Raw genomic sequence first — 24,625 nt, forward strand, 5'->3', positions numbered from 1 at the left:
TCACCCTTCAGTCTGGACATTTTAATTGCCCTTTTTTAAACAAGGAGAAAAGCCCAGAGATCTAAAGTCCTGCTCAGCACTTGAAAAAATTAATGGGAATGAAGGAGACGGGGGAAAAAAGGCTGGAAATCCTGACAGGAGATGATGCAGCTTTGGGGCAGAAAGGGAAAATAATTGGTTTGGAGCCAGCTGAGACCAAATGACTTTGATCTGCCACCCTTCAGAGCAGCAGGGGGGCTTTGGGGCTGGGGCTGACGCATTTTAGGGCACCTCCAGGGTGGCACTGGGGCACGGTGACATTGGGGCTGGCGCTGGGTCGCTCCTTGGAGAACAAAACCTGGCAGTTCCTGAGGGCTGTGGGGGTTTCTGTGCCTCTGGGCCCTCAGACCCAGAAAACGCAATAAAGCACCTGCAGCTCCTGCTGGTGGCACGAGGGACCACGGCGTGGAATGAATGCCCTGCTCTGGTGCCGTCCCTGGTGGCAGCAAAGCCATGACTCAATTAGCGGGGCTGGGAGAGGTTTTCTGGCACCTGAAATGCCCAGCGACCTTGCAGTTTCCTCTGCTTTTCCATGCAGTCATGATGATGACCCCATCCCGTCCGAGGCAGGGCCCGAGGCCAGCCCTGCCGGCTCCCACGGGGGCAGTGTCTGCATTTGCAGCTGAAAAGGCAATTTCCAAGCAGTCAGTGTTGGTTTTTCATCTGGCTCTGGTGGTTTTTAACTCGTGGCAGGACTGAAATGCACGGGAGGCGTTTCATGGGTGGGGACATCTCACGGTGCTGCAGCTCAATTTCACCCCAGTTTCAAGGGACATGTGGCACTCAAGGACGTGGGTTAGTGATGGCCTCGGCTGCATCGGGCTGGATGAGCCTGAAGGTCTTTTCCAGCTTGGATCATTGTGTGATTTGTGTCCTTTTTGTGTCCCCAGCGCCCTGTGGGGGCCACCTGACGTCACCCAGCGGAACCATCCTGTCCCCGGGCTGGCCTGGCTTCTACAAGGACTCGCTGAGCTGTGCCTGGGTCATCGAGGCCCAGCCAGGCTACCCCATCAAGATCACCTTTGACAGGTGCTCACCTTTGACAGCCCCACATCCCCTGGGTTTGGCTGTCGCCTTTTCCTCACCCTGGAAATGGAACTCGAGATCGTTTTAGTGAGGAGGTCACAGGAGAGCAGATCTCCCTTTGGAGGCCTCCAGGGGTACTTCTGGAGAAGCTCCACCAAAGCCCACTCACACGGGGGTGCATACGGTTTTATAAATTAGCATAAATTAGCATAATTGACACAAAAACACCGATTAGGAGCACAAGTGGTGCTGCAAAGTTTTTTTTCTCGGGTCAAGCCCCTTCCAAGTCTTTTCTTCCTCGGATGGGGTTGTACTTTGTGGATGAAAATGTGTTGGAAGAGCTGTTTGTCTTTGGTAGCCAGGAGAACTAAGATAGAGTGCAGACCCTCGGAACATGTTTTGGTTTTTTGCTTAGGGAAAGGGCGTGGAAAAGAACAGGGAAAACTGGAATGGGTTACAGGGCTCCAAATGTCTGTGTAAAGAACACAGAGAATACATGAAAGAAAAAAAGAGACAAAATTCCAAACAGCATCAGGGTGTTTGTGGCGATTCCAAGGTGCAGCCAAGAGAAGGAATGAGCTGCTCCACGTCGTGTCCGGCTCTGGGGTTCTCCCCTCTCCGTTTTTATTTATGAGCTCCTGGCAGGGCTTTAAAACTCACTCAGCACTGGGGAAGGAACAGTGGGAATGGTGCTTTTCCCCCCTTCCTGTCCTGAGGAATTCCCACTCATTTTCAGGGCTGTTTCAGACGCCTTTCTGGGGGCTGAGCTCTCACATGTTCCTGGTGGGGAGCAGAGCAGCGAGGATCCGCTCCAGCCTTGGGAATGCTGAGTTTTTTGGCTTTCTCTGGATTTCCTGGCCCTGGGGCTGGCTGTGTGGGAGGGGTTGTTCAGGGGGCACGAAGTTGCTTCCAGCCTGGTGGGGGTCAGCCTGGTGAAGAGGTGAAGCATCACAACGAAACCCCAAAGGTGTGAGAGGTGCCCTCAGCGAGGTGCTCAGGCAGCAGAAAGGAGCCAGCCCTGACCCCGTGGTGGCTCCAGGGCTGAAATGAGGAGAAGGGAGCAGTGCTGGTGTTTCACAGCTCCCTCGTGTCCCTCCCAGGTTCAAGACAGAGGTGAACTACGACACCCTGGAGGTGCGGGACGGCCGCTCCTACTCGTCGCCCCTGATCGGGGTCTACGATGGCACCCAGGTGCCCCAGTTCCTGATCAGCACCAGCAACCACCTCTACCTCCTGTTCACCACGGACAAGAGCCACTCTGACATCGGCTTCCAGATCCGATACGAAAGTAAGGGCCCGTTGTTCCTGGAATTCCCTGGCATTCCGGCCTCTCTGGCAGTGCCACGGCCTCAATCCGTGCCCCTTGGGTCTCTTTTTCCCCGTGGCAGGCAGCTCTCACTGCTCAAGGACTGGGGAGTGGGAAGCTGCTGCCAGTGGATTTTTCTGCTTTTCCTCGGATCCCAGACTGGTTTGGGTTGGAAGGAAACTTAAAACCCATGGGCAGGGACACCTTCCCCTATCCCAGGGTGCTCCAAGCCCCAATATCCAGCCTGGCCTTGGGCACTGCCACGGATCCAGGGGCAGCCACAGCTGCTCTGGGAATGCCATCCCAGCCGCTCCCCACCCTCACAGGGAAGGATTTCATCCCAATATCCCACCCGAATCTCCCCTTTTCCGGTGTGAAGCCATTCCCCCTTTGGTTGTTGTAGAAGGTTTTTATTTTTATTTTAGCATCTGCAGAATATTCTTGATTTTAGGAGACAGAGCTGAGCTCACAGAATCAGAACATCCAGAGCTGGATCCCACAAGGATCATGGAGTCCCAGCTCCTGGCCCAGCACAGAATCCCACACCAGTTCCTCTCTCCATTTCCTCCTCTTGCTCTGGGGATTTTCCTCTCTCCATCTTCTCACTGTGAGGATTTCCCTCTCTCTGTTTCCTCCTCTCACTGTGAGGATTTCCCTCTCTCTGTTTCCTCCTCTCACTGTGAGGATTTCCCTCTCTCTGTTTCCTTCTCTCACTGTGAGGATTTCCCTCTCTCTGTTTCCTCCTCTCACTGTGAGGATTTCCCTCTCTCTGTTTCCTCCTCTCACTTTTGGGATTTCCCTCTCTCCATCCTCTCACTTTTGGGATTTCCCTCTCTCCATCCTCTCACTTTCAGGATTTCCCTCTCTCCATCCTCTCACTTTCAGGATTTCCCTCTCTCTGTTTCCTCTTCTCACCGTGAGGATTTTCCCCTCTCCATCCTCTCACTGTGAGGATTTCCCTCTCTCCTTCTCTCACTTTTGGGATTTCCCTCTCTCCATCCTCTCACTGTGAGGATTTCCCTCTCTCCATCCTCTCACTGTGAGGATTTCCCTCTCTCCATCTTCTCACTTTTGGGATTTCCCTCTCTCCATCCTCTCACTTTCAGGATTTCCCTCTCTCCATCCTCTCACTGTGAGGATTTCCCTCTCTCCTTCTCTCACTTTTCGGATTTCCCTCTCTCCATCCTCTCACTTTCAGGATTTCCCTCTCTCCATCCTCTCACTTTCAGGATTTCCCTCTCTCCATCCTCTCACTGTGAGGATTTCCCTCTCTCCATCCTCTCACTTTTGGGATTTCCTTCTCTCCTTCTCTCACTTTTGGGATTTCCCTCTCTCCCTTTCACCCTCTCACTCTGGGGATAACCAGCAGGATTCCAAACAATCCCATGGGAGGGGTGATCTTCCCCCTGAGCTCCTCAGCGCCCCGAGGGGGTGACGCTGCTGCTTTGTCCCACAGCTGTGAAGCTGCAGTCCGACCACTGCCTGGACCCGGGGATCCCGGTGAACGGGCAGCGCCACGGGAACGATTTCTACGTGGGAGCGCTGGTGACGTTCAGCTGTGACCCCGGCTACACCCTGAGCGACAGCGAGGCCCTGGAGTGCGAGCCCAACTTCCAGTGGAGCCGGCCCCTGCCCAGCTGTGAGGGTGAGGAAACCTCTGCAGCCCCTTCCTGTGCAGCTCCACTGCGAAGCAACAGCTGGAAAGCTCCCAGTGGCATTTAATCCATGGATCTTGGTGGGATGATCAGTCCCTTTTGCTGGATTTTGGTGGGTCGATCCATGTATTTTGTTGGATTTTCCTGGGTTGGGTTTTGTTTTCACTTTCTCCTCCCAGCTTGTGAAAAGTTCTGGATTATTGAACTCTTGATCTCCTTTTTTCTGTGTTTTCAGCTCTCTGTGGGGGCTACATCCGTGGCTCCAGTGGCACCATCCTCTCCCCAGGCTTCCCTGATTTTTATCCCAACAACTTGAACTGCACGTGGACAATAGAAACATCCCATGGGAAAGGTGAGACACCTTTGGGGTGCTTGGAGAGGACTGAGGGTGGTGGTGGGCAGCGGGAGAGAAACTGCTCCCTGTGGGATCCAGGAGTTCCTCTCAGGAATGATGATTCCATTGTCCCTGGGCAAGATCCAGAGGGTTTTGGTGTCACCTCTTCATCCTTTTAAAGTGGAGAGGATTCAGAGGGACAAATGGTTCCGTGCCATCAGCCAGAGCCTGTGCCATGTGTTGTCTCTTATTCCAGACCTTTGTGGCATTATCCTGGAAGTCAGGGTGTAGATGGATAGAGATCCAGCTATCCTGAGAGTCAGCTGCTGTTTGGATTCCTGGCAATGCCAGGAATGCCCCAGGGAGCAGAGAGGAGCTGCCACTGCCACCACTGCTGGCACATTTGGGGCTCTGTGGCTCTTTCAGCTCTGTTTTAATTCCCTGGCTCAGCCCCTGTGCAGCATTTTAGGGCTGGAGAAGTGGAAACACGGAATAAATCTGCTCCAGACCTGGGCCAGAGCTTGGGCTCTGAGTTCCCAGCTCTTCCCTAGTCCTGCATTTCTCCTTCCCCCACAGCCAGGGGGTGAGTTCAGTCCAAGCTCCAAGCAGCACGAGCTCCTGTCTGGGAGGAAAATCCAAGGAAAAAGGTGGCACTGATGATTAGAGAGCGAGTTTGGTGTGCTGGTGCTGGAGGAGGGGGATAATTCCCTGTGATCCAACGGCATCTCCTGGGCTGAGCACAAAGGATGGGAATTCCATCTCCCACAACGGCCTCGCCGTGGCACCACTCAGCTCCAGGCAGGGATCAGCAGCCAGTTTGCCCAATTCCGGTTGTATCCCAGCAAATAAACTTGTCCATGGGCAGCACAGAGCTTTGGGGAGCTCTGGGAGCTGGGAGAGGTGCTCTGTGCAGGAGCAGCAATCCCCTCTCCCGTTAATCCACGCTCCTGATCCAGCTGGGATCACGCACCGCCTTACCCCGGCAGAGTCGCTCCCTGTTATAGGAGGAGGAGCAGCTCTGATGGCCTGGGAGCTTTTACTCCGACACCACAGGGAAATCTCCTGGCCAAGCTCGAGAAGACAGGGAGTTCTTTCAGCAAGCAGGGATATTTCTATGGAAATTCAGGAGCTTTTTGTCTCCTGGGCTGTTAAAGACGCTGCTGGGGCCAAGTCAGGAGCAGAGGGAACAGCCCTTCCCTTCCTGCAGGGGCAGGGTCATCCAAGGAATTCAGCCCTGCCTCTGAGCACCTTGAACCCACCCATGTTTGTCACACCAGTGAGCTCTCTGAGGAGCTGTTCCCAGCTTTTTTATTTCCCAGGAATTCTGGCCTTAGCTGCAGTAATGAATCTCAGAGAATCACGGTGGGAGCTGCTCCATAAATCCAGGCAGTTGTAGGGAAAATTTACAGGTCCCTGGGAATTCAGCTCTGCTCTCCTGTGCTGGGAAGGGGAGGATCAGAGGCTGAGAGAGGACTTGGAGTGTTTGGTGTAGAAGAATCTTTTTTGGACGCTTATCCCTCTCCTCACCTCTGCTGGTCCTTCCTCCAAGGTTGTTCCCCAGCAGCTCTTTAGGGGTGACTCTGTGGGATCCCTGTGTCCATCCAGGGGCCCTTCCAGCAGAATTCCTGTGCCTCGGCAGCTTTCTGGGCTGGGAAAGCTCCACCCAGGCAGCTGCTTGGGAGCAGGAGATCCCCAAACCCACTTAGGAATGAGAGGGAGAGGAGTTAGAGGATGTTGTAACTGGCATGGAGCCAAGTGCACCTCAGGAAAATCCCATAGATCATAAAATCATGGAATGGTCTGGGTTGGAAGGGCCTTGAAGCCCATCCAGTGCCACCCCTGCCATGGGCAGGGACACATCCCACTGTCCCAGGCTGCTCCAAGCCCCATCCAACCTGGCCTGGGACAGTGCCAGGGATCCAGGGGCAGCCACAGCTTCTCTGGGAATTCCATCCCAGCCCTCCCCAGCCTCACAAGGAGGAACTTCACCCCAATATCCCATCCAAACCCGCTCCCTTTCAGTTCAGAGCCGTTGTTGAGGAGAATTGTTGATTCCCCAGAGCCGTGGAAGGAGGAGATGAGCAAAGGGGGTTCTTTGTCCTGGTGTTTTATGGAACAGAAGTTGGAAGGGGTTTGGATGCTGGGCTGTGGTGGGGGAGCGTGTGAGCACAGCCAGACACATCCAAGCACATCCAAAGACCTCCAGACACATCCAAGCACCTCCAGACACATCCAAACACCTCGTTACCCATCTGAACTCATCCAAACACATCCTGACCCCCTTCAGGCAAATCCAAACCCCTCCAGACACATCCCAACACTTCCACACCCCCCCATGCTGTCCCTGCCTCCCAGCTCCCTGGTTTTGGAGCATCAAGGAGCACTGGATCAGTTTGGTCCTTGTTAAATCCCAAGCTTTCACAACTCTGCTTCCAGCAGGGAATTTATTCCCATGGCTTGAACATTCAACATTTTCCCTGATTTTCCTTGTTCTGCTCTTGCATTTCCCAAACCCATTTCTGCCACTGCCACACTGCCTGGACTTGGTGTCCCAGGCATGGGAATTGTTTCAATTCCCATAAAACCGGGTAAAATTCAGGGCTGGTGCCTCCCGGGGCACCAAATTATTCCCTGCCAAGCCAGTGACGGAGCAGGGATGATCAGAGAGTCATGGAAGGGATGAAGGATCACCCAGCCCAGCCCCTGGCCCTGCACAGACACCCCCAAATCCCACCCTGGGCATCCCTGGCAGTGCTGTCCAAACGCTCCTGGAGCTCTGGCAGCCTCGGGGCCGTGCCCATTCCCTGGGGAGCCTGGGCAGTGCCCAGCAGCCTCTGGGGGAAGAACCTTTCCCTAAATCCCACCTAACCCCCCCTGGCCCAGCTCTGGATATTCCCTGGCTCCTGTCCCTGGTCACAGAGAAGGATCTGCCCCTCCTGAGGGATTTATGGAGGTGTCCAGGTCCTTCCCTCCAAGGTTTTTGGGAACATCTCCCATGTGGCCAGCACACGAGTCCTGGAATTGCCCTACTGCTCCAACAATTATTTTCCTGTGACACTTTATGGACTCCCAGGCTGTCCAAGTGGAGTTTAAAAGCAGCTTAATTTTAAAGGTATTTAAATCCCTAAAGAGAGGCCATTATTTTTAATCTCACAGCTTCAAAGTGATTTCTCTTCCCTCTAATTTGTTTTGCTGTTTCTTCTGCAGAGAATGGGGGGAGAAGGAAAAAAAAAAAAACAACCCAGCCTTGTGTTTGCAGAGATGTTTTGTGCCACAGTAAATTTCAGACCAGAGCAAAGGTTTAATTAAGCACAAATCCTTTAAAATGAGCTCCTAATTAGTCCTTTTTGCTACATTTCCGCAGCCCTCCAGTGCTGGAGGAGCCTCGTGCCCTCTGCTTGGAGTTTTTACCTTAAAAAATTTGGGAATTGGGGCCTGTTCTCCAGGATAACTGAATTATCCTTGTTAGTTCTGTTCTTAGGCTGGGTTTAGTAAGGCTGAGGGTGTAAATTTGCTGTCAGGTGAGAATCCAAAGCCGTTTTGCTTTCCCCACATCCCAGTTTTCAGGTCAGATCTATTTCTGTTTGGTGCTTCTGGTAGGAATAACAAACACTTGGAAACTCGGGGAAGTTTCCTGCCTTCGTGGAACTTTGCAGGGGGGGAAAGAGTGAGCCTAAAACTGTTCTGCCAGGCTCCACAGAATGGATGCAAAGAAGCAATTAACCAAGGTCAGTCCTAAGCTTGGCTCACAAAAATCCTTCTGCTGGGACACTGCAGATCAGTGAGGATAAAGGTTGGGATGATCCCACGGTTCCTTCATTCCCAATCCCTCAGGAAAAGCTCTGGGTTGATTTCCAACCTCTCTGACCTTCCCTTTGTGGAAGGGAACTGCTCCATGTGAGCAGAAAACCTCCAGAAAGCCCTGGGAGAGACCCAGGGATAAATAAATGGAATATTCAGCTGTAATTTGATGCTGTGGGGCTGGATATTGGAGCTCCATGCTCCAGAGCTTTCCCTGATCTCCAGAAATTAACAGGGAATGGGCAGCGAGGAGGAGGCTGTTGCTCCGGGCTTTATTTGCTGTTTTCCTGCTTTTTCTTTGGGATGCAGTGTTTTGGGAATGGTGGGATGCAGAGCCAGCCCTTGGGGTGCGAATTACTGGTTTCAGTGAAATAACCTGGTCAGGCCAAGCAGGGATCTCTCTCTCACAAAGCCCAAATCCCATCCTCGGGTTTGCCCAGTCTGTGCCTCTCCAGGGCGGGGGATCTGAGCAGGAGAAATCCCAATCCCACACGAGCAGGGGCTCGGGAGCCTGTGCTGGGTTCTCCAGGAGCTGGGAGATGGGGATGATAAAATCCATTTAAATGCAAAGAGGCTTTTTATTGCTCAGCATCTCTGTGCCTCGTTAAGTTGCTGTGACAATGCTGTGACAGAGTTCCTGAGCTCAGATCCTGCCTGGCTCTGCTCTCGCTGCCGTTTCTTGTTGGGTTTTTGTTGTGGTTTTGTTTTGTTCGTTTTTTTTTTTTTCATTTCCAAGCTGGAATTATTTTCCAGAGAATAAGTGTTTCTAATGGTGTTTGAATTCCAGCATGAAAAATCACCTCGCTGGAGGCTCCTGCAGGAGCCTGAAGTGCTTCCCATTGTGTGTCTGGAGGTGTGAAGGGGACTTTAAGTAATCCATTACTCCTCTCTGGCTCATTTACAAATGCAGCAAGGTCACAGCCTTCTCCCCAGATGTTTGAAATCGTTCAAATTGAATTTGGGAGGAAGAGGCAAAAGAGTTTTGCTGTGTTTGGGCCAGGATTTCTGTGGCTGGAGGTGGTGTGGGGTTTATTTGGGGCAGTAAAAGGTGAATACAAGTAGGGTTTTTCTTGGATCAAGCTGATCTAGGGGAAGGTGTCCCTTCCCATGGTGGGGGGATGGAATTAGACAATTTTTAAGGTCATTCCCACCCAGATAATTCCATGGTTCTCCGATCAGCCCATCATGGGAAGGTCTCTTCAGCTGTACCGCTGCCACACTTCTGTTTTCTGGAAAAGCCTCCCTGACCTTGGGGCTGGGCTTAAATGCTGTTTTTCTAGGGAGGAATTCCTCCTGGAGCACACTTGTTTCCGAGCCCTCCCAGCCCCAGCCTCGCTGCTCTTGCTCTCCATTTAGAGGTCAACACTTTAATAATAAAAATCTCCCCTGGGCTGCTCCCTCAGCCGCTGCTGCGTCCCTGGAGCGGGGCTGTGCCACCCCTGGCAAGGGCACAGCAACCCAACCCTCCCAGTGCCTGTCGCTGCTCTGGGCCTGCCACCACACCCGGGTTTAGGGGTTTTATTCATTTCATTCCTAACACCACAAAATCCACGGTTTCAGCGTGATTTTCCCCCTGCTGGTGGTGGGAAGCAGGGGCTGGCCTGGGAATGCCATGGGATGACTCCGCCTGCGGTTTTCCCCCCCGTGCAGGTGTGTTCTTCACCTTCCACACGTTCCACCTGGAGAATGGCCACGATTACCTGCTGATCACCGAGAACTCCAGCTTTGCCCAGCCCCTGAAGCAGCTGACGGGGTCCCGGCTGCCGGCCCCGCTCAGCGCGGGGCTCTTCGGGAACTTCTCTGCCCAGATCCGCTTCATCTCCGACTTCTCCATGTCCTACGAGGGCTTCAACATCACCTTCTCAGGTGAGAACAGCCACCCAAAGGCTTCCTTCTGGCCCTTCTTTCTTCCCCTTCTTTCCCTTCCTTCTTCCCCTTCCCGCTTTTCTGCAAATGCTTTGGGTTGGGAGGGACCTTAAAGCTCATCCAGGCCCGCCCCTGCCCAGCCTTCCACTATCCCAGGTTGTTCCAAGCCCTGTCCAGCCTGGCCTTGGATACTTCCAGGGATGGGCCACCCCTTCTCTGGGGTGCCAGGGCCTCCCCACCCTCCCAGCAAAATCCTGGGAATAATTCTCCATTGGCTTGGGTCACTGGTGGTCGTTCCTCTTGTCCCCCAGTCAGTTATCCCAGTGTTAAACCCTTATTTCTGTCCCAAGAAATCTTCCTCTTGCAGCTCCCGTACAGCCAGTTCAGTCTGCCCCTGTGGATAACTGGAATTAAATCCCTCTCCAGGTGTTGCTGTCTCCCTCCTGACCCTCATCTTCCCTGCTCTGTTTATGGACAATTCCAGCTCAGGATTTTTGGGGAATGCTGTCCCTCTTTCCCCAAACACCTTCTCTTGTTTTTAGAGGAGAATCCCTGCAGCAGGCCCAGCACTCCCAGCACGGGAAGCTGGGACAGATGGGATCCTTTGGAAGCAGCATGGAGCAATCTGGAGTGCTTGGACGAGGAGCGGGGCAGGGCTGGTCACTCCCATTGTCCGTCTGCTCCCTTTTTTCCTCTGGCTCATTGCTCCACTTGGATGCTCCTCCAGTGACCATCCTGTGCCTGCAGCCTGTCCTGGCTGTGCCATGGAGCCAGGCTGGGACAGCTGGGAATGTCCAGCCTGGAGAAGAGAAGCTCCAAGGAGAGCTCAGAACCCCTTCCAGTGCCTAAAGGGGCTCCGAGAGAGCTGGAGAGGGACTGGGGAGAAGGCATGGAGGGACAGGACCCAGGGAATGGCTTCCCACTGGAGATTTGGGTGGGATATTGGGAAGAAATTCCTCCCTGTGAGGGCGGGGAGGGGCTGGGATAGAATTCCCAGAGAAGCTGTGGCTGCTCCTGAGTCCCTGGCAGTGCCCAAGGCCAGGTTGGAGCAGCCTGGGACAGTGGTGGGTGCCCATGGCAGGGGGTGGCACTGGATGATCCTTAATGTCCCTTCCCACCCAAACCAGGCCATGATTTTAACCCACACCTGGCATAGCCCAGGCTGGGTTTCCATGATCCCACTGGCACTTCCAGGGAGCTGGAAAATGTCCCTGGCTGGGCTGGCTCAGCTGCTCTGCTGTGGTACCAGATGGGAGCCCCCTCCTGCTGCAGCCAGCAGGCGTCGGAGGGATCCAGATTTTTCTGACTCCAGGAGTCAGGAGGAGGCTGAAGGGTCCAGCAATCCCATGCTGAGCTGTGCACACTCGGGATGTTGGCTTTGAGTGGGTGTGGTGACCCAAAGGCAGATTTTCCTGAGGAAATCCTGGTTTTTCAGCAGTGGCCAGTGAGAAGGAGCGTGGAGACTTGGAGAGGGACCCAAAAAAGGGATAAGTGGCAACCCAGGGCAGTTCATGGCTCTGGAGCAGCCTCTGGTTGAAGGGCACGAGGTGTTTGGCTGTGTCCTCTGAGCTGGAGTCCTCCAGGTGACTCCCAAGTGCCCACATTCCAGGGAATGTCAATCTTTGCTGCCTGAGCGCCCCAGAAGCCGTTCCCTAAAACAGTCAGTGACGGACAGAAGCTTTACTGCACTGGGGCTCTTCTTCCTCTGTCCCTGTGTCCTTCCCAGTCCTGACCTGCCAATGCAGTGCCCAGGGAGGGAGAGAAATTCCCATTTTTCTTGTGGAGCTTGGTCTGGCACCCTCCCTGACGGGCAGAGCTGTTGCCATAGATGCAGCTAAAACCTGGTTCCCAGAGCCTTTGTTCCTGGCCTCTGAAGTCAGGGATTTGCATGTGGAAACCAGTCAGAAAATTTCCAATTAACTCCCATTTTGATGAGGGGAAAATGGCTTTTTGCCTTTCAAAAGCTTGCCTCTAATTATAACTCTCATTTTCAGTGGATTTCAAGGCTTCTTTGCTATCTTGGAAAGCAAAAACGGGAGTCAGTTCTATTTTTAGCTTCCTTTACATATCCATATGTTAATGTACAGGCTTTGGACTTGGAGATTTTTCCAAAACACCCTCCAAAGAGTTTTCCTTCAAGCTGGTTTGGGGTCAGAGACGTGAGTTTGGCTGTTGGCCAAAATCCTACGTGACCTTTCTTGTAGCAGCAGCTGCCCTGAGCATTCCCTGAGCGAGACCATCCATTTCCAGGATTAGTAATGGAGAGGCAGCAGAAATCCCACCCGGATCAATCCATCCCCACTGGGCTGCAGCAGAGGGACAGTGACAAATTCCCATCCCCACCGGTGTCACTGTGACGGGAACTGGGACCTGTTGCCTTTGGAGGGGGTTGGAATGCGGGTGCTGGGGGGGGAGTTGTAGGTGGGGGGTGAAATCCAGGTGGGTTTTCATGGCTCAGACAGGATTCCATCCTCGTCGATTCTGACTTGGCAGAAGCTGGATCAAGGCTCAGAGCTCCCTTGGGTCGTTTTGTCCTCTCCAGGGAGGACAGAACCCCTGAGCTGTAGGTGGGGGGTGAAATCCAGGTGGGTTTTCACGGATTAGAATCCTCATGGAGTCACTGCAGCTGGATCAAAGCTCAGAGCTCCCCTGGATCCTCGCATCCTCTCCAGGGAGGGCAGAACCCAAACTATGCCCCTGCCATCCCATAAAATCCATTTATCCCCTCCAGAATACGACCTGGAGCCGTGTGACGAGCCCGAAGTGCCAGCCTACAGCATCAGGAAGGGGCTGCAGTTCGGAGTGGGGGACGTGCTGACCTTCTCCTGCTTCCCGGGGTACCGGCTGGAGGGAGCATCCCGGATCACCTGCCTGGGCGGGAGACGGCGTGTGTGGAGTTCGCCTCTGCCAAGGTGTGTTGGTAGGTGGTCATGTGCTTTCATTTTGCTTGGCTGGTCCTGCTGTGCTGCACTGTTGAGGTGGGCAGGGATGGATGGGTGACACCTCCTGGGATGGGTGACATCCCCTGGGCTGGATGGGTGACATCCCCCTGGGCTGGATGGGTGACATCCCCCTGGGCTGGATGGGTGACACCTCCTGGGATGGGTGACATCCCCCCAGGCTGGATGGGTGACATCCCCCCAGGATGGATGGGTGACACCCCCCAGGCTGGATGGGTGACACCCCCCAGGCTGGATGGGTGATATCCCCCCTAGGCTGGATGGGTGACACCCCCCGGGCTGGATGGGTGATATCCCCCGGACTGGATGGGTGACATCCCCCCAGGCTGGATGGGTGACACCCCCCAGGCTGGATGGGTGACACCCCCCAGGCTGGATGGGTGACACCCCCCCAGGATGGATGGGTGACACCCCCCCAGGATGGATGGGTGACACCCCCCGGGCTGGATGGGTGATATCCCCCGGGCTGGATGGGTGACATCCCCCAGGCTGGATGGGTGACACCCCCCCAGGCTGGATGGGTGACACCCCCCCAGGATGGATGGGTGACACCCCCCCAGGATGGATGGGTGACATCCCCCGGGCTGGATGGGTGACATCCCCCAGGCTGGATGGGTGACATCCCCCCAGGCTGGATGGGTGACACCCCCCCAGGCTGGATGGGTGACACCCCCCCAGGCTGGATGGGTGACACCCCCCCAGGCTGGATGGGTGACACCCCCCTAGGCTGGATGGGTGACATCCCCCAGGATGGATGGGTGACATCCCCCTAGGCTGGATGGGTGACACCCCCCCAGGCTGGATGGGTGACACCCCCCGGGCTGGATGGGTGACACCCCCCCAGGCTGGATGGGTGACACCCCCCCAGGATGGATGGGTGACATCCCCCGGGCTGGATGGGTGACATCCCCCGGGCTGGATGGGTGACACCCCCCAGGCTGGATGGATGACACCCCCCCAGGCTGGATGGGTGACACCCCCCTAGGCTGGATGGGTGACACCCCCCTAGGCTGGATGGGTGACACCCCCCAGGCTGGATGGGTGACACCCCCCAGGCTGGATGGGTGACATCCCCCGGGCTGGATGGGTGACACCCCCCAGGCTGGATGGATGACACCCCCCCAGGCTGGATGGGTGACATCCCCCGGGCTGGATGGGTGACACCCCCCAGGCTGGATGGATGACACCCCCCCAGGATGGATGGGTGACATCCCCCAGGCTGGATGGGTGACACCCCCCAGGATGGATGGGTGACATCCCCCAGGCTGGATGGGTGACATCCCTGTGGGCTGGATGGGTGACACCCCCCAGGCTGGATGGGTGACATCCCCCAGGATGGATGGGTGACACCCCCCAGGATGGGATCGCTCCGCTCGCAGGGCAGCCGGAGCAGGGATGGGGAGAGGCAGCTGAAAGGAGCTTCCAGCCCTGCACAAGGGCTCAGTGCCCTCCCAGCTGGGCACAGCGGGTGACACGAGCCCAGGGGGTGACACGTCCCCAGAAGCCCTGAGTGCCCCAGCCCCACCCCAAGCGAGTGACTCCAGAGCTGCTGCTCCCTTTTGGGGCAGTTCCTGCCAACCAGGCTGGGTTTAAGGCATTCCCGCTTGGAATTACAGGACACTGTGATCTCCACAGTTCAGGCAAATCCCACATTATTATGGATATGTCTGGGAAACCCCCCCAGCTTTGTCCCTCCCCTTGTTCTCCACGTTTCCTGCACCTTTCCCTCCCTGACTGCTGCAGGTCCTTCTTTAGCCCCTGCAGCCGTTAATTGGCACCGATAAATCGATAAACCCAGGGACAGAGGAGGGGAAGGATTGATCTGCAGCATGGAGCTGGCTCCTGGCTGCTGCTCCTGGTGCAGGTGGGGTGCAGAACTCTCACCTGGCAGGGATGGGGAGTGGGACAGAGCAGGGGCACAAATTTGGAAGGAAGGAGGATGCTCCAAGCCTTGGGAAAAAGATGTCACACTTTTTTTTGATGCAGAATTTCAATAGGAAATCATTCCCAGCTCTGCTCACGCAGAGCCTGAGGGATTCCTCCAGATCAGCCAGGGCAGGGCTCTCACCTGGTGGCCAAACCTGCTCAGGAGATTGTCCTGAGCTCTGAGTGACCTTTGAGGGCCATTGCAGAGCAAAGCTCCCCACCAGAGCCAGCTGCTGCCTCTTTCCAGCCTGTGGTTCTGAATTTCCCAGCCCTGCTGAGCGCTGAGGTCACGGGGCTGCCTCCTCCTGCTGGGACAGGCAGCCTCTCCAGGGCAGGAATGATAATCAGGCTGCAGATAAAGCTCATCAGGGGAATGGCAATCCAAAAGAGTCATTTTACAGAGCTTTAAACTCGAGCCTCAGACAGCAGCAGCGAGTGGACACCCTGGCTGCTGTTCCCTGGCTCGGAATTAACAGCTTGGGTCTATCATAGCAGGGCAAATTCAGGGCTGATGGCCCAGAGCTCTGTGGCAGGGTGACAGCTCTGTCACAGTGTCCCCACTGCCTGCTCAGATCTGCCTGGGTAGGGATGGAAATGGGAGACTGACTCATTAAGGAGATTTAATTGCTTTTCCAGACACTCTCTATTCAGCTCCTGTCCTAGAGATGGTCTGGGGAGAACTGGGAGTGGTTTTTGTTCCTCTGTCCAAGCCCTCTGGTCAGGACAGCACCCTGAGATGTCCCCAGCATCATCTCTGGGGATTCTGTGCCAAAATCCTGCTTTTCATCCATGGCAAGAGCAGAGGACAAAGTCACCTCCAAAGTGCCTCCTCTGGGTGCATCTGCTGCTGCCTCCTTCCCTAACCCTTCCTTGGAGGAGCAGCAGAGCCAGGAGCTGCTCTGGGATGGTTTCCTCAGCTCCAGGAGCTGTGGGGACTCGACACTGATCCTAAAAACTGCTCTGGGGGCACTTTGGGGTGCACATCCCCAGCCCTGCTTGCACAGCCTCAGAGGAGCAGGCAGCCAGTGTTTGACAGCAGAAAATCTCCCAGGGTAAACAGGCTGGGAAAACAGTGACTCACGGCTTGCTCGTGTGGGAGCTCGGCAGGAGGAACAGAAAATCCTCGGCGTGGGGTTGTTCTGAGGCAGATCCACACAGATTCACACAGATTTACACGTCTTTAGACGGATTTTATACAGATTTCACACCGATCCACACAGATCCACGCAGAATCACCAGATTCCCCACAGATTCCCACAGATTTACATTTACACAGATTCCCCTCAGATTCCCACAGATTTACATTTGCACAGATTCTCCACAGATTCCCCACAGATCCCCACAGATCCACACAGACCTACATTTACCCAAATTCCCCCCAGATTCCCCGCAGATCCACACAGATCGCCCCACAGATCCACACAGATTCCCACAAATCTCCACAGATTTTCATTTATACAGATTCCCCACAGATTCCCACAAATTCCTACAGATCCCCACAGATTCCCCACAGATTCCCCACAGATCCACACAGACCTACATTTACCCAAATTCCCCCCAGATTCCCCGCAGATTCCCACAGATTTACATTTACACAGATTCTCCACAGATTCCCCCAGGTCCCCCACAGGTTCCCCACAGATCCACACAGACCTACATTTACACAGGTTCCCCACAGATTCCCCTCAGATTCCCCCAGATTCCCACAAATTCCTACAGATCCACACAGATTCCCCCAGGTTCCCCACAGATTCCCCACAGATCCACACAGATTCCCACAGATTTCCCCAGATTTGCATTTACACAGATTCCCCACAGATCCACAGAGATTCCCCACAGATTCCCCACAGATTTCCCCAGATTTACATTTACACAGGTTCCCCACAGATTCCACACAGATTCCCCACAGATCCACACAGATCTACATTAACACAGATTCCCACAGATTCCACCAGATTTACATTTACACAGATTCCTCTCGGATTCCACACAGATTCCCACAGATTTCCCCAGATTTACATTTACACAGATTCCCCACAGATCCACAGAGATTCCCCACAGATTCCCACAGATTTCCCCAGATGTACATTTACACAGATTCCCCCCAGATTTCCCCAGATTTACATTTACACAGATTCCCCCCAGACTCCACACAGATTCCCACAGATTTCCCCAGATGTACATTTACACAGATTCCCCCCAGATTTCCCCCAGATGCCCCCCAGATTTACATTCCCACAGATTCCCACAGATTCCCCACAGATCCACAGAGATTCCCCACAGATTCCCCACAGATTCCCCCAGATCTACATTTACACAGATTCCCTCCAGATTCCCACAGATTCCCCCAGATTTACATTTACACAGATTCCCACAGATTCCCCACAGATCCCAGATCCTCACAGACTGCCCCGTGCTGAGGCGCTGTGTGTGACAAACCGGTTTGTGTGTGACAAACCTGATCCTTGCTGGGATCAGGCTCTGGGAGCTGGTGTTATCCAGGGAGGACATCCCTGGGATGCACTGGGATTTCTGCTCCTGCCTTTTGGAAGGAAGATCCACCCGTGTCAGTCTCTGTCTGCTCACTGTGACGTGTTCCTGTGAGTCAGGGACTGTCCTTGGAGCTGGGAGTGGAAGTGCACGAAACAGAGTTGGTGTTTTCCAGATCCAAGCTGTGAGCTCCTTGCACCCAGGATAGGCTGAGCCTCCAGAGCTGCCACCCGCTCCCTCCCCTACCCAGGATCGTTCTGCCAAGTTTTGAGGCCCAAAAAATCTTCCGACTTCAGGTTTGGCTCAAAGTCAAATGCTCAGAGTAGAGAAAGAAGCAGATCCTGAAGGAGGAGAGAAGCCTGGCTAGGAAAATGTGATGGAAAAGGGGACAGTCTGCAGGCTGGAGTGGCTAACAGCAGGGAAAAGCCTCTTTCCTTCTGCTGCAGGAAGGGGTGAGCAGCTGCAGCCTTTGGAGGAGTCACCTGCATGTGTGGTGTGGCCGGAACATCCGTGCGCTCACTGAAATGTGCGTTTGTGTCTCGGTCCAGCTGAGTGTGGCTCGTCCGTGACGGGAACCCAGGGAGTGCTGCTGTCCCCCAACTACCCCCTGAACTACAACAACAACCACGAGTGCATCTACTCCATCCAGAGCCAGCCAGGGAAAGGCATCCAGCTGAAAGCCAGGACCTTCGAGCTGGAGGCAGGAGATGTCCTCAAGGTAATTCTGGCTCAGGCAGTGGAGCTGCTCGTGAGAGCAACATCTCTAAATGCTCTAAAATTTTAATGGGGTTAGGTCGGAGTGACCTCTGGAAAAGCCTGTGTCATCCCAGGAATGCTCCAGTGCCATGGAGTGATTGCCATGGCAGTTTGGAAGACCGGAATTCCCAGAAAGCAGCTAAACTTCAGCTCTCGCCTGTGTGATTGCACAGGAAGAGCTCCTCATCCATCAGGAAATGTGCGGGTTTGAGCATTATTTAGTGCTTTGAAGAACCAAGGCTGATTTGTCCCAAAAAGGGGGTGATTGAAATGCAGAACTCCAGCCTCTTCCCAGATTATTCAAGCTCCAGGACTCTGTGGAGGAGGAGAAAAATCCAGGCTGAGTTTTTATTAACCAAAGGAATGGTTTTGAAGGAGGCATTAATATTACAAGGATGTGCTGAGCCATCTTCCCAGGAAAGCCTCTGTCCTCATTGAAGTGTCACACTCCAAAAGAGCTGTAATCCACGTTTCCAGCTCACAAATGACTGGCAAGGGAGAAAGATTTCCTGTTAGTGCAAGGAATGTACTCCTTGTCAAAGGAATTACGTTCTCTCAGCAGGTTTGTCATCACCTGCTCATCTGAGGAAAGTTCCTATCGATCTCCACTAGTGAGGAGCTGTTCTTGGTCCTCACAAAAGGAAGGGAAAAAAACCCCACATCTGTGTTTTTCTTAAATCACAGCAAGTTCAAGGCTCATCTCTGAGTCAGGCTGGGGGATGAAAATGGGTTTTTTTCAGTGGCTGATCCTTGGGAAAGAGAGTTCAGGAGAGGCAGCCCTGAGTGCAGAGTAAGCCAGGGGTGAGGAGGAGGGTGCAGGTCCTCCAGGGTGCAAATCCTGCTCATCAGGGGAGCAGCAGTGTGGGGTTCCATCAAGTCAGACTTTTAGTTGGGATGAGTTCACTCCCTTCCAAGGATTTGCCCCTGTTGGCACTCATGGATCATGGAGTGGGATCACTGTGGATCCCCTTTTTCTGGGTCGCTTCACACCTGGTTCAGGGTTAAGGAGTTTCTTTGCCAGCCTGATGCTGCTTTAATTCAGAGTGGCATTGGTTGTTTCCTTCCCTTTTCCCTCCAGTACCTGGGATCAGCTCAGTGCCAGGAGCAAATTCCTTGAGCTGAGTGCAGGTGATCCCAAATCAGGGCATTTATCAGGAGCTGCTGGCTCTTCCCAGGGAGCTGCTCCAGCAAAAAAGCCAAAGGACAGCCCAGGTGTTGCTGTGAGCAGAGCAGGGACAAGGTGGGAATGGGATGAGGGGTGTGAGGTGTCTGAAGGGACCTCAGCACATTTTCTCTCCTCATTCTTGTTTTGGAATAAATTTCTCAGCATTTATCTGTTCCAGAGCTCAGTGAAACTACAGAGAAATCCTGGAATGGCTTGGGTGGGAAGGATCATCCCATTCCACCCCCTGCCATGGGCAGGGGCACTTCCACTGTCCCAGGTTGCTCCAAGCCCCATCCAGGCTGGCCTTGGACACTGCCAGGGATCCAGGGGCAGCCCCAGCTTCTCTGGGCAGTGATGGTTTGATCCTTGGAAAAGCACAGCAATGGCTTTTCCAGGCTGGGTTTCTTGTTCTCCCCAGGTCTACGATGGCACCAACAGCTCTGCCCGGCTGCTGGGCACCTTCAGCCGCTCGGAGCTGCTGGGCACCAGCATCAACAGCACCTCCAGCTCCATGTGGCTGGAGTTCATCACCAACGCTGCCAACACCAGCAAAGGCTTCGAGCTGCAGTTCTCCAGTGAGTTTCAGTCCCGTGCGTGCTGGGAACCCCACAGGCCAAGGTGTATTTTTGTGTTGCATGTGAGCAAAGAGTCCTTTCTGTGGAGATCTTCCACCCTAGGTGGAGTTGGAGGGTGGGAGAGCACAGAATCCTGGGATTATTGAGGTTGGAAAAGCCCTCTGAGACCATCGAGTCCAAGCTGTGCCCGATCCCCACCTTGTCACTGAGTGCCACCTCCAGGCATTCCTTGGACACCTCCAGGGATGGGGACTCCAAACCTCCCTGGGCAGCTCCAAGGCCTGACCACCTTTTCCATGCAGAAATTCCTGCTCATGTCCAGCCTGACTCTCCACTGGCACAGCCTGAGGCCATTTCCTCTTCTCCTGCCCCTTGTTCCCTGAGATAGGATCAAACCTTTCCACAGCGATCCCGAAATCTGGATCAAAGCTGAGAGAGCAGATTTCTGGGATCTCACTCCAACATTAATTAAAACCCCACTAATTTCCAATATGTCACTTTTTGCTCCCAACAAACAATTTTAAGAGGAAACCACCACCACTTTGTGTTAAACCCTCCTGACTGCGAAATTCCTGCTGCCAACAGCTGCCCTTCCTCCCTGCTCCAGGTTTTGAGCTCATCAAGTGCGAGGACCCCGGCATCCCCCAGTTTGGGTACAAGGTGCACGACGAGGGACACTTTGCTGGCAGCTCGGTGTCCTTCAGCTGTGACCCCGGCTACACCCTGAGAGGCACCAGGGTCCTGGTGTGCCTGACTGGGGAGAGGAGAGCCTGGGACCAGCCCCTGCCAACCTGCGTGGGTGAGACTCCTCCTCCTCCTCCTCCTCCTCCTCCTCCTCCTCTTCCAGCACCTCCAGGGAGAGATTTCCTTGGATCCCACACCCTGAACACCCCTTGGTCACTGCTTTGCTGATCCATTGATATTAACTCTGATATTAATTGTCTCCATCTACCCTAATTAAGTTGTGGTGAGGGTCCTGTATGAGGCATCTGGAGATGGAGACACCTCCTGCTCCTTCAAAATCCTCCAGACTGGGATTTCCTTGGATCCCCCACTCTGAACACCTTTGTCCCTGCTTTGCTCATCTATGTGCTATTAACTCTGCTATTAATTGCCCCTGTCTGCACTAATTAACATAGTGAGGATCCTGTGTGAAGCATCTGGAGATGGAGACACCTCCTGCTCCTTCAAAATCCTCCAGACTGGGATTTCCTTGGATCCCCCACTCTGAACACCTTTGTCCCTGCTTTGCTCATCCATGTGCTATTAACTCTGCTATTAATTGCCCCTGTCTGCACTAATTAACATGGTGAGGATCCTGTGTGAAGCATCTGGAGATGGAGACACATCCTTCTCCTCCAATACCCTCCAGGGAGTGATTTCCTTGGATCCCACACCCTGAACACCTTTGTCCCTGCTCTGCTGATCCATTGACATTAACTCTGATATTAATTGCATCTGCCCTAATTAGACCACGGGGAGGATCCTGTGTGAGACACCTCTAGGTGGAGACACCTCTTCCTCCTCCACCACTTCCAGACAGGGATTTCCTTGGATAACCCCACCCTGACCACCCTTTGTCCCTGCTCTGCTGATCCGTGTGCCATTAACTCTGCTATTAATCACCCCCATCTGCACTAATTAACATGGTGAGGATCCTGTGTGAAGCACCTTGAGGTGGAGATACCTCCTCCTCCTCCACCACTTCCAGACTGGAATTTCCTTGGATTCCCCATCCTGAACCCCTTGGTCCCTGCTTTGCTGATCCATTGACATTAACTCTGCTATTAATTGCATCTGCACTAGTTAAGTTGTGGTGAGTGTGGTGAGGGTTTTCAAGATGGAGACACCTCCTGCTCCTCCAAAACATCCAGCAAATGATTTCCTTATGGATTCTCCACCCTGACCACCTTTGTCCCTGCTCTGCTGATCCATTGACATTAACTCTGCTATTAATTGCCCCTGCCTGCGCTAATTAAGGCATGGTGAGGATCCTGTGTGAGATGGAGAGCACCTGAAGCAGCTTTAACATGAAATACTCTGCCCTGAGCACACATTTGACAAGGATTTTTGCTTCCTTGTGCTTTTCCAGCCCTCGTCCTTTCACTCTGGACGTGTTGCAGTGAGTGGCACCTCCTGATAGGGACATCAGAGTGTGTCCTGGCATGTGACAGCCCAGAGCCAGCTTTGGCTGGCAGCTGCCTGACATCTGATCCCATCCCCAGACATTTCAATTCCCTTTGCTGAGTCCCGAGTTCCCTTTCACCTGGAGCTCTTCCTGCTTGGAAAATTCCGATTTTGGGGCTTTGTGTGTTAAATGAGCAGAGCTGATTCCTGATTCCTGATTCTTGTCCTGCTCTGTTGGACACAGAGTCACCTGGGAGATCTCCATACCCAGGGATGTGCTCAGCCCCTGGCACTCCGTGTTCTCTCTCCCAGGAGGCAGGACTATTCCTTGGTTGGAATTTTAGCCTCATTTATTGATGTAAAAAGGGAAATTTCTGTGATTTGTGCATCTTCTTGACCTTCACTCTGTTTGCTCTACATTTGTTGGATGAGGCCATGTCTGAGCACGTGGAAATTAAAGAAAAATGAAAGAAAAAGAAATGAAAATTACAGAGTTTGAGCAGATATGTTATGGAAATTATTCCAAATCCTCATGTTCTTTGCAGTTCATTTACAGAGACATTTACAAGTTCTTTGGCTTCTTATCCTTCATTTTCTGATGAATCCAAGCAGAGGAGCGGAGCTCCTTCACCCCACACGTGTGGAGCAGGGAAACAGGATCCTGGCAGGTCCTGCCTTTCCTCCCTGGGGGTTCAGGAAGGTGAAGGGAAGCTGTGCCAGGTGTTCAGAACCAGCACAGAAATGCAGAATAATTCTGACAACTCAACGATTCTCTTTATCTTTGTCAGCTTTAAGAATCCCTGGAAAAAGCCAGGGATAACCTCTGTAGCAGGATGAGATTGTTGCCAAGCAGGACCCCCAGAAAGCCACGAATCTTCCCCCTAAGCCCAGAAATGTTTTTGTTCCAGCCGAGTGTGGAGGGACAATCAGAGGAGAGGCCTCGGGACGGATCCTTTCTCCAGGATATCCAACTCCCTACGACCACAACCTCAACTGCATCTGGACCATCGAGGCAGAGCCTGGATGCACCATCGGGTGAGCGGGGCCAGGGTCCTGTGCTTTGGGTCCTGTGCTGTGGGTCCTGTGCTTTGGCTTCTTTCCCACGTGGAGCTGATTCTTCCAGGTCAGTGATGAAGTAAAGCAAGGAGGGAGGAGCTCCTGTCACTGTGAGAGGGACAAGCAGGGAGCAGGCACTGGTTTAGCTCTGGAATCAGGGAATGGTTTGGGTTGGGATGAAGGTTTTATGGGCAGGGACATTTCCCACCAGCTCAGGCTGCTCAGAGCCCCCAGTGGCATCACTGCTCCTGTGTTTTTAGCCCTGTGCATGGGTGGTGACACCAGGCCATGTCCCGGTCCTTCCCGTGGTGTTCCTGTGCTCAGACAACATCCCAGAGCTTTGGTGTCCATGGGCAGCTTTCCACCCCTCTCCTTCATGGGATGCATCCAGAATCAACCCTTTTTCCCACCAGATTAACTTCCCACCAGTGCTGAATGCCCAAGTGGCACAACCGTGGAATGGGGGTATTGCAGGAAATTGCAGGCAGTGTCCCAGGATCCAGGCACTCCCTGCTTGCTGATCCTTCACTTCTGCCCCACCACCCCCACAGCGATGTTTGCCCAGCCCTGCCGAGCCCTTCAGGGCTGCCCTGGGTGTTCCCACAGATTCCAGGCTGGCCAAAGCCCACAGGAAACTGGAATATTTGGGCAAGCCAAGCTTTGACTGAGTTGGGATTTGAGGGGGAGAAATGGAGCTTTAAAAGTTCTGTATAATGATAATAATAACAACAACAACAACAACAACAATAATAATAATAATCTTCTCCCAGCATCTCCCATCGGAGCTCCCAATGCTTGTCAGCCATTCCTGGCTCATCCCAAGCCTGTGGATGTTCCCTCCTGAATTCCTTCCCTCTCAATCCCATTTTATCCTCCCTGCTGCCTCAGCACCCATCAGCTCTCCAGCAGAGCCTGGCCCTCAGGGGGAGCTCTGTGCTGGTTTTTAGCCCCTGGATTTCTGCTGGAGACAGCTTTGCTCCGGTGTTTTCATTTGTATTTCATGTAGAAATTCCCTCCATTAGCACTGCCCTTCGGAATGGCTCAGTAATGGATGGGTTTGGGTGTGACCAGAGGAGAAAAAGCACGGCCCAAGCAGTTGAATCCCTGCACAGGCAACTTCCACCTCTATTTTTATTCTCCTGGCAAAGATTTTTATAGGACAGAGCAGAGAGGTCCCTTCCCCCTCCCCTCCCCCCCCCATCCAAAGGCTGCTTCAGCAACTTTCCTCTTGTAATCCCTGAAAGCACCCACATGAGCAGAGATTTGGGATCAATCAAAGGCTTGGAAGGGGCCAGGACTGGAAGGAAGAGGTGCCAGGAGGTGTCAGAGTCACCCACACTCGGTGACCCTTCCTTTCCCAGGGATCAGAGCTCCCATTCCCTGCCCCTTCCTTTCCCAGCTCCAGCAGCACAGATGATCTCAGGGGAGTCGAGAGAGCACATTCCCAGCAACTTCATTTTTATGGTAATCCATTGGAAAAATAATCCTCTTCACGCATGATACAATTGTATAAAGCTCTCGTTTATAACTTACATGGAAATTA

General features: G+C 53.6%; 1 protein-coding gene across 5 annotated transcripts in view; it reads left to right on the forward strand.

The window, feature by feature from the left end:
• Positions 1-24,625, forward strand: part of CSMD2 (CUB and Sushi multiple domains 2) — a 350,153-nt gene that overhangs the window by 219,760 nt on the left and 105,768 nt on the right. For all 5 annotated transcript variants that reach the window (XM_032132060.1, XM_032132059.1, XM_032132058.1 and 2 more), the window contains 10 exons: positions 930-1,068; positions 2,166-2,353; positions 3,828-4,016; positions 4,262-4,378; positions 9,812-10,027; positions 12,759-12,947; positions 17,952-18,121; positions 19,743-19,899; positions 20,507-20,698; positions 22,935-23,061. In XM_032132060.1, the coding sequence (XP_031987951.1) occupies positions 930-1,068; positions 2,166-2,353; positions 3,828-4,016; positions 4,262-4,378; positions 9,812-10,027; positions 12,759-12,947; positions 17,952-18,121; positions 19,743-19,899; positions 20,507-20,698; positions 22,935-23,061 (1,684 nt within the window). The remainder of the gene's footprint in view (positions 1-929; positions 1,069-2,165; positions 2,354-3,827; positions 4,017-4,261; positions 4,379-9,811; positions 10,028-12,758; positions 12,948-17,951; positions 18,122-19,742; positions 19,900-20,506; positions 20,699-22,934; positions 23,062-24,625) is intronic.

This window comes from Corvus moneduloides, chromosome 23 (assembly GCF_009650955.1).
Source record: "Corvus moneduloides isolate bCorMon1 chromosome 23, bCorMon1.pri, whole genome shotgun sequence".
In the NCBI taxonomy this organism is placed as follows: domain Eukaryota; kingdom Metazoa; phylum Chordata; class Aves; order Passeriformes; family Corvidae; genus Corvus; species Corvus moneduloides.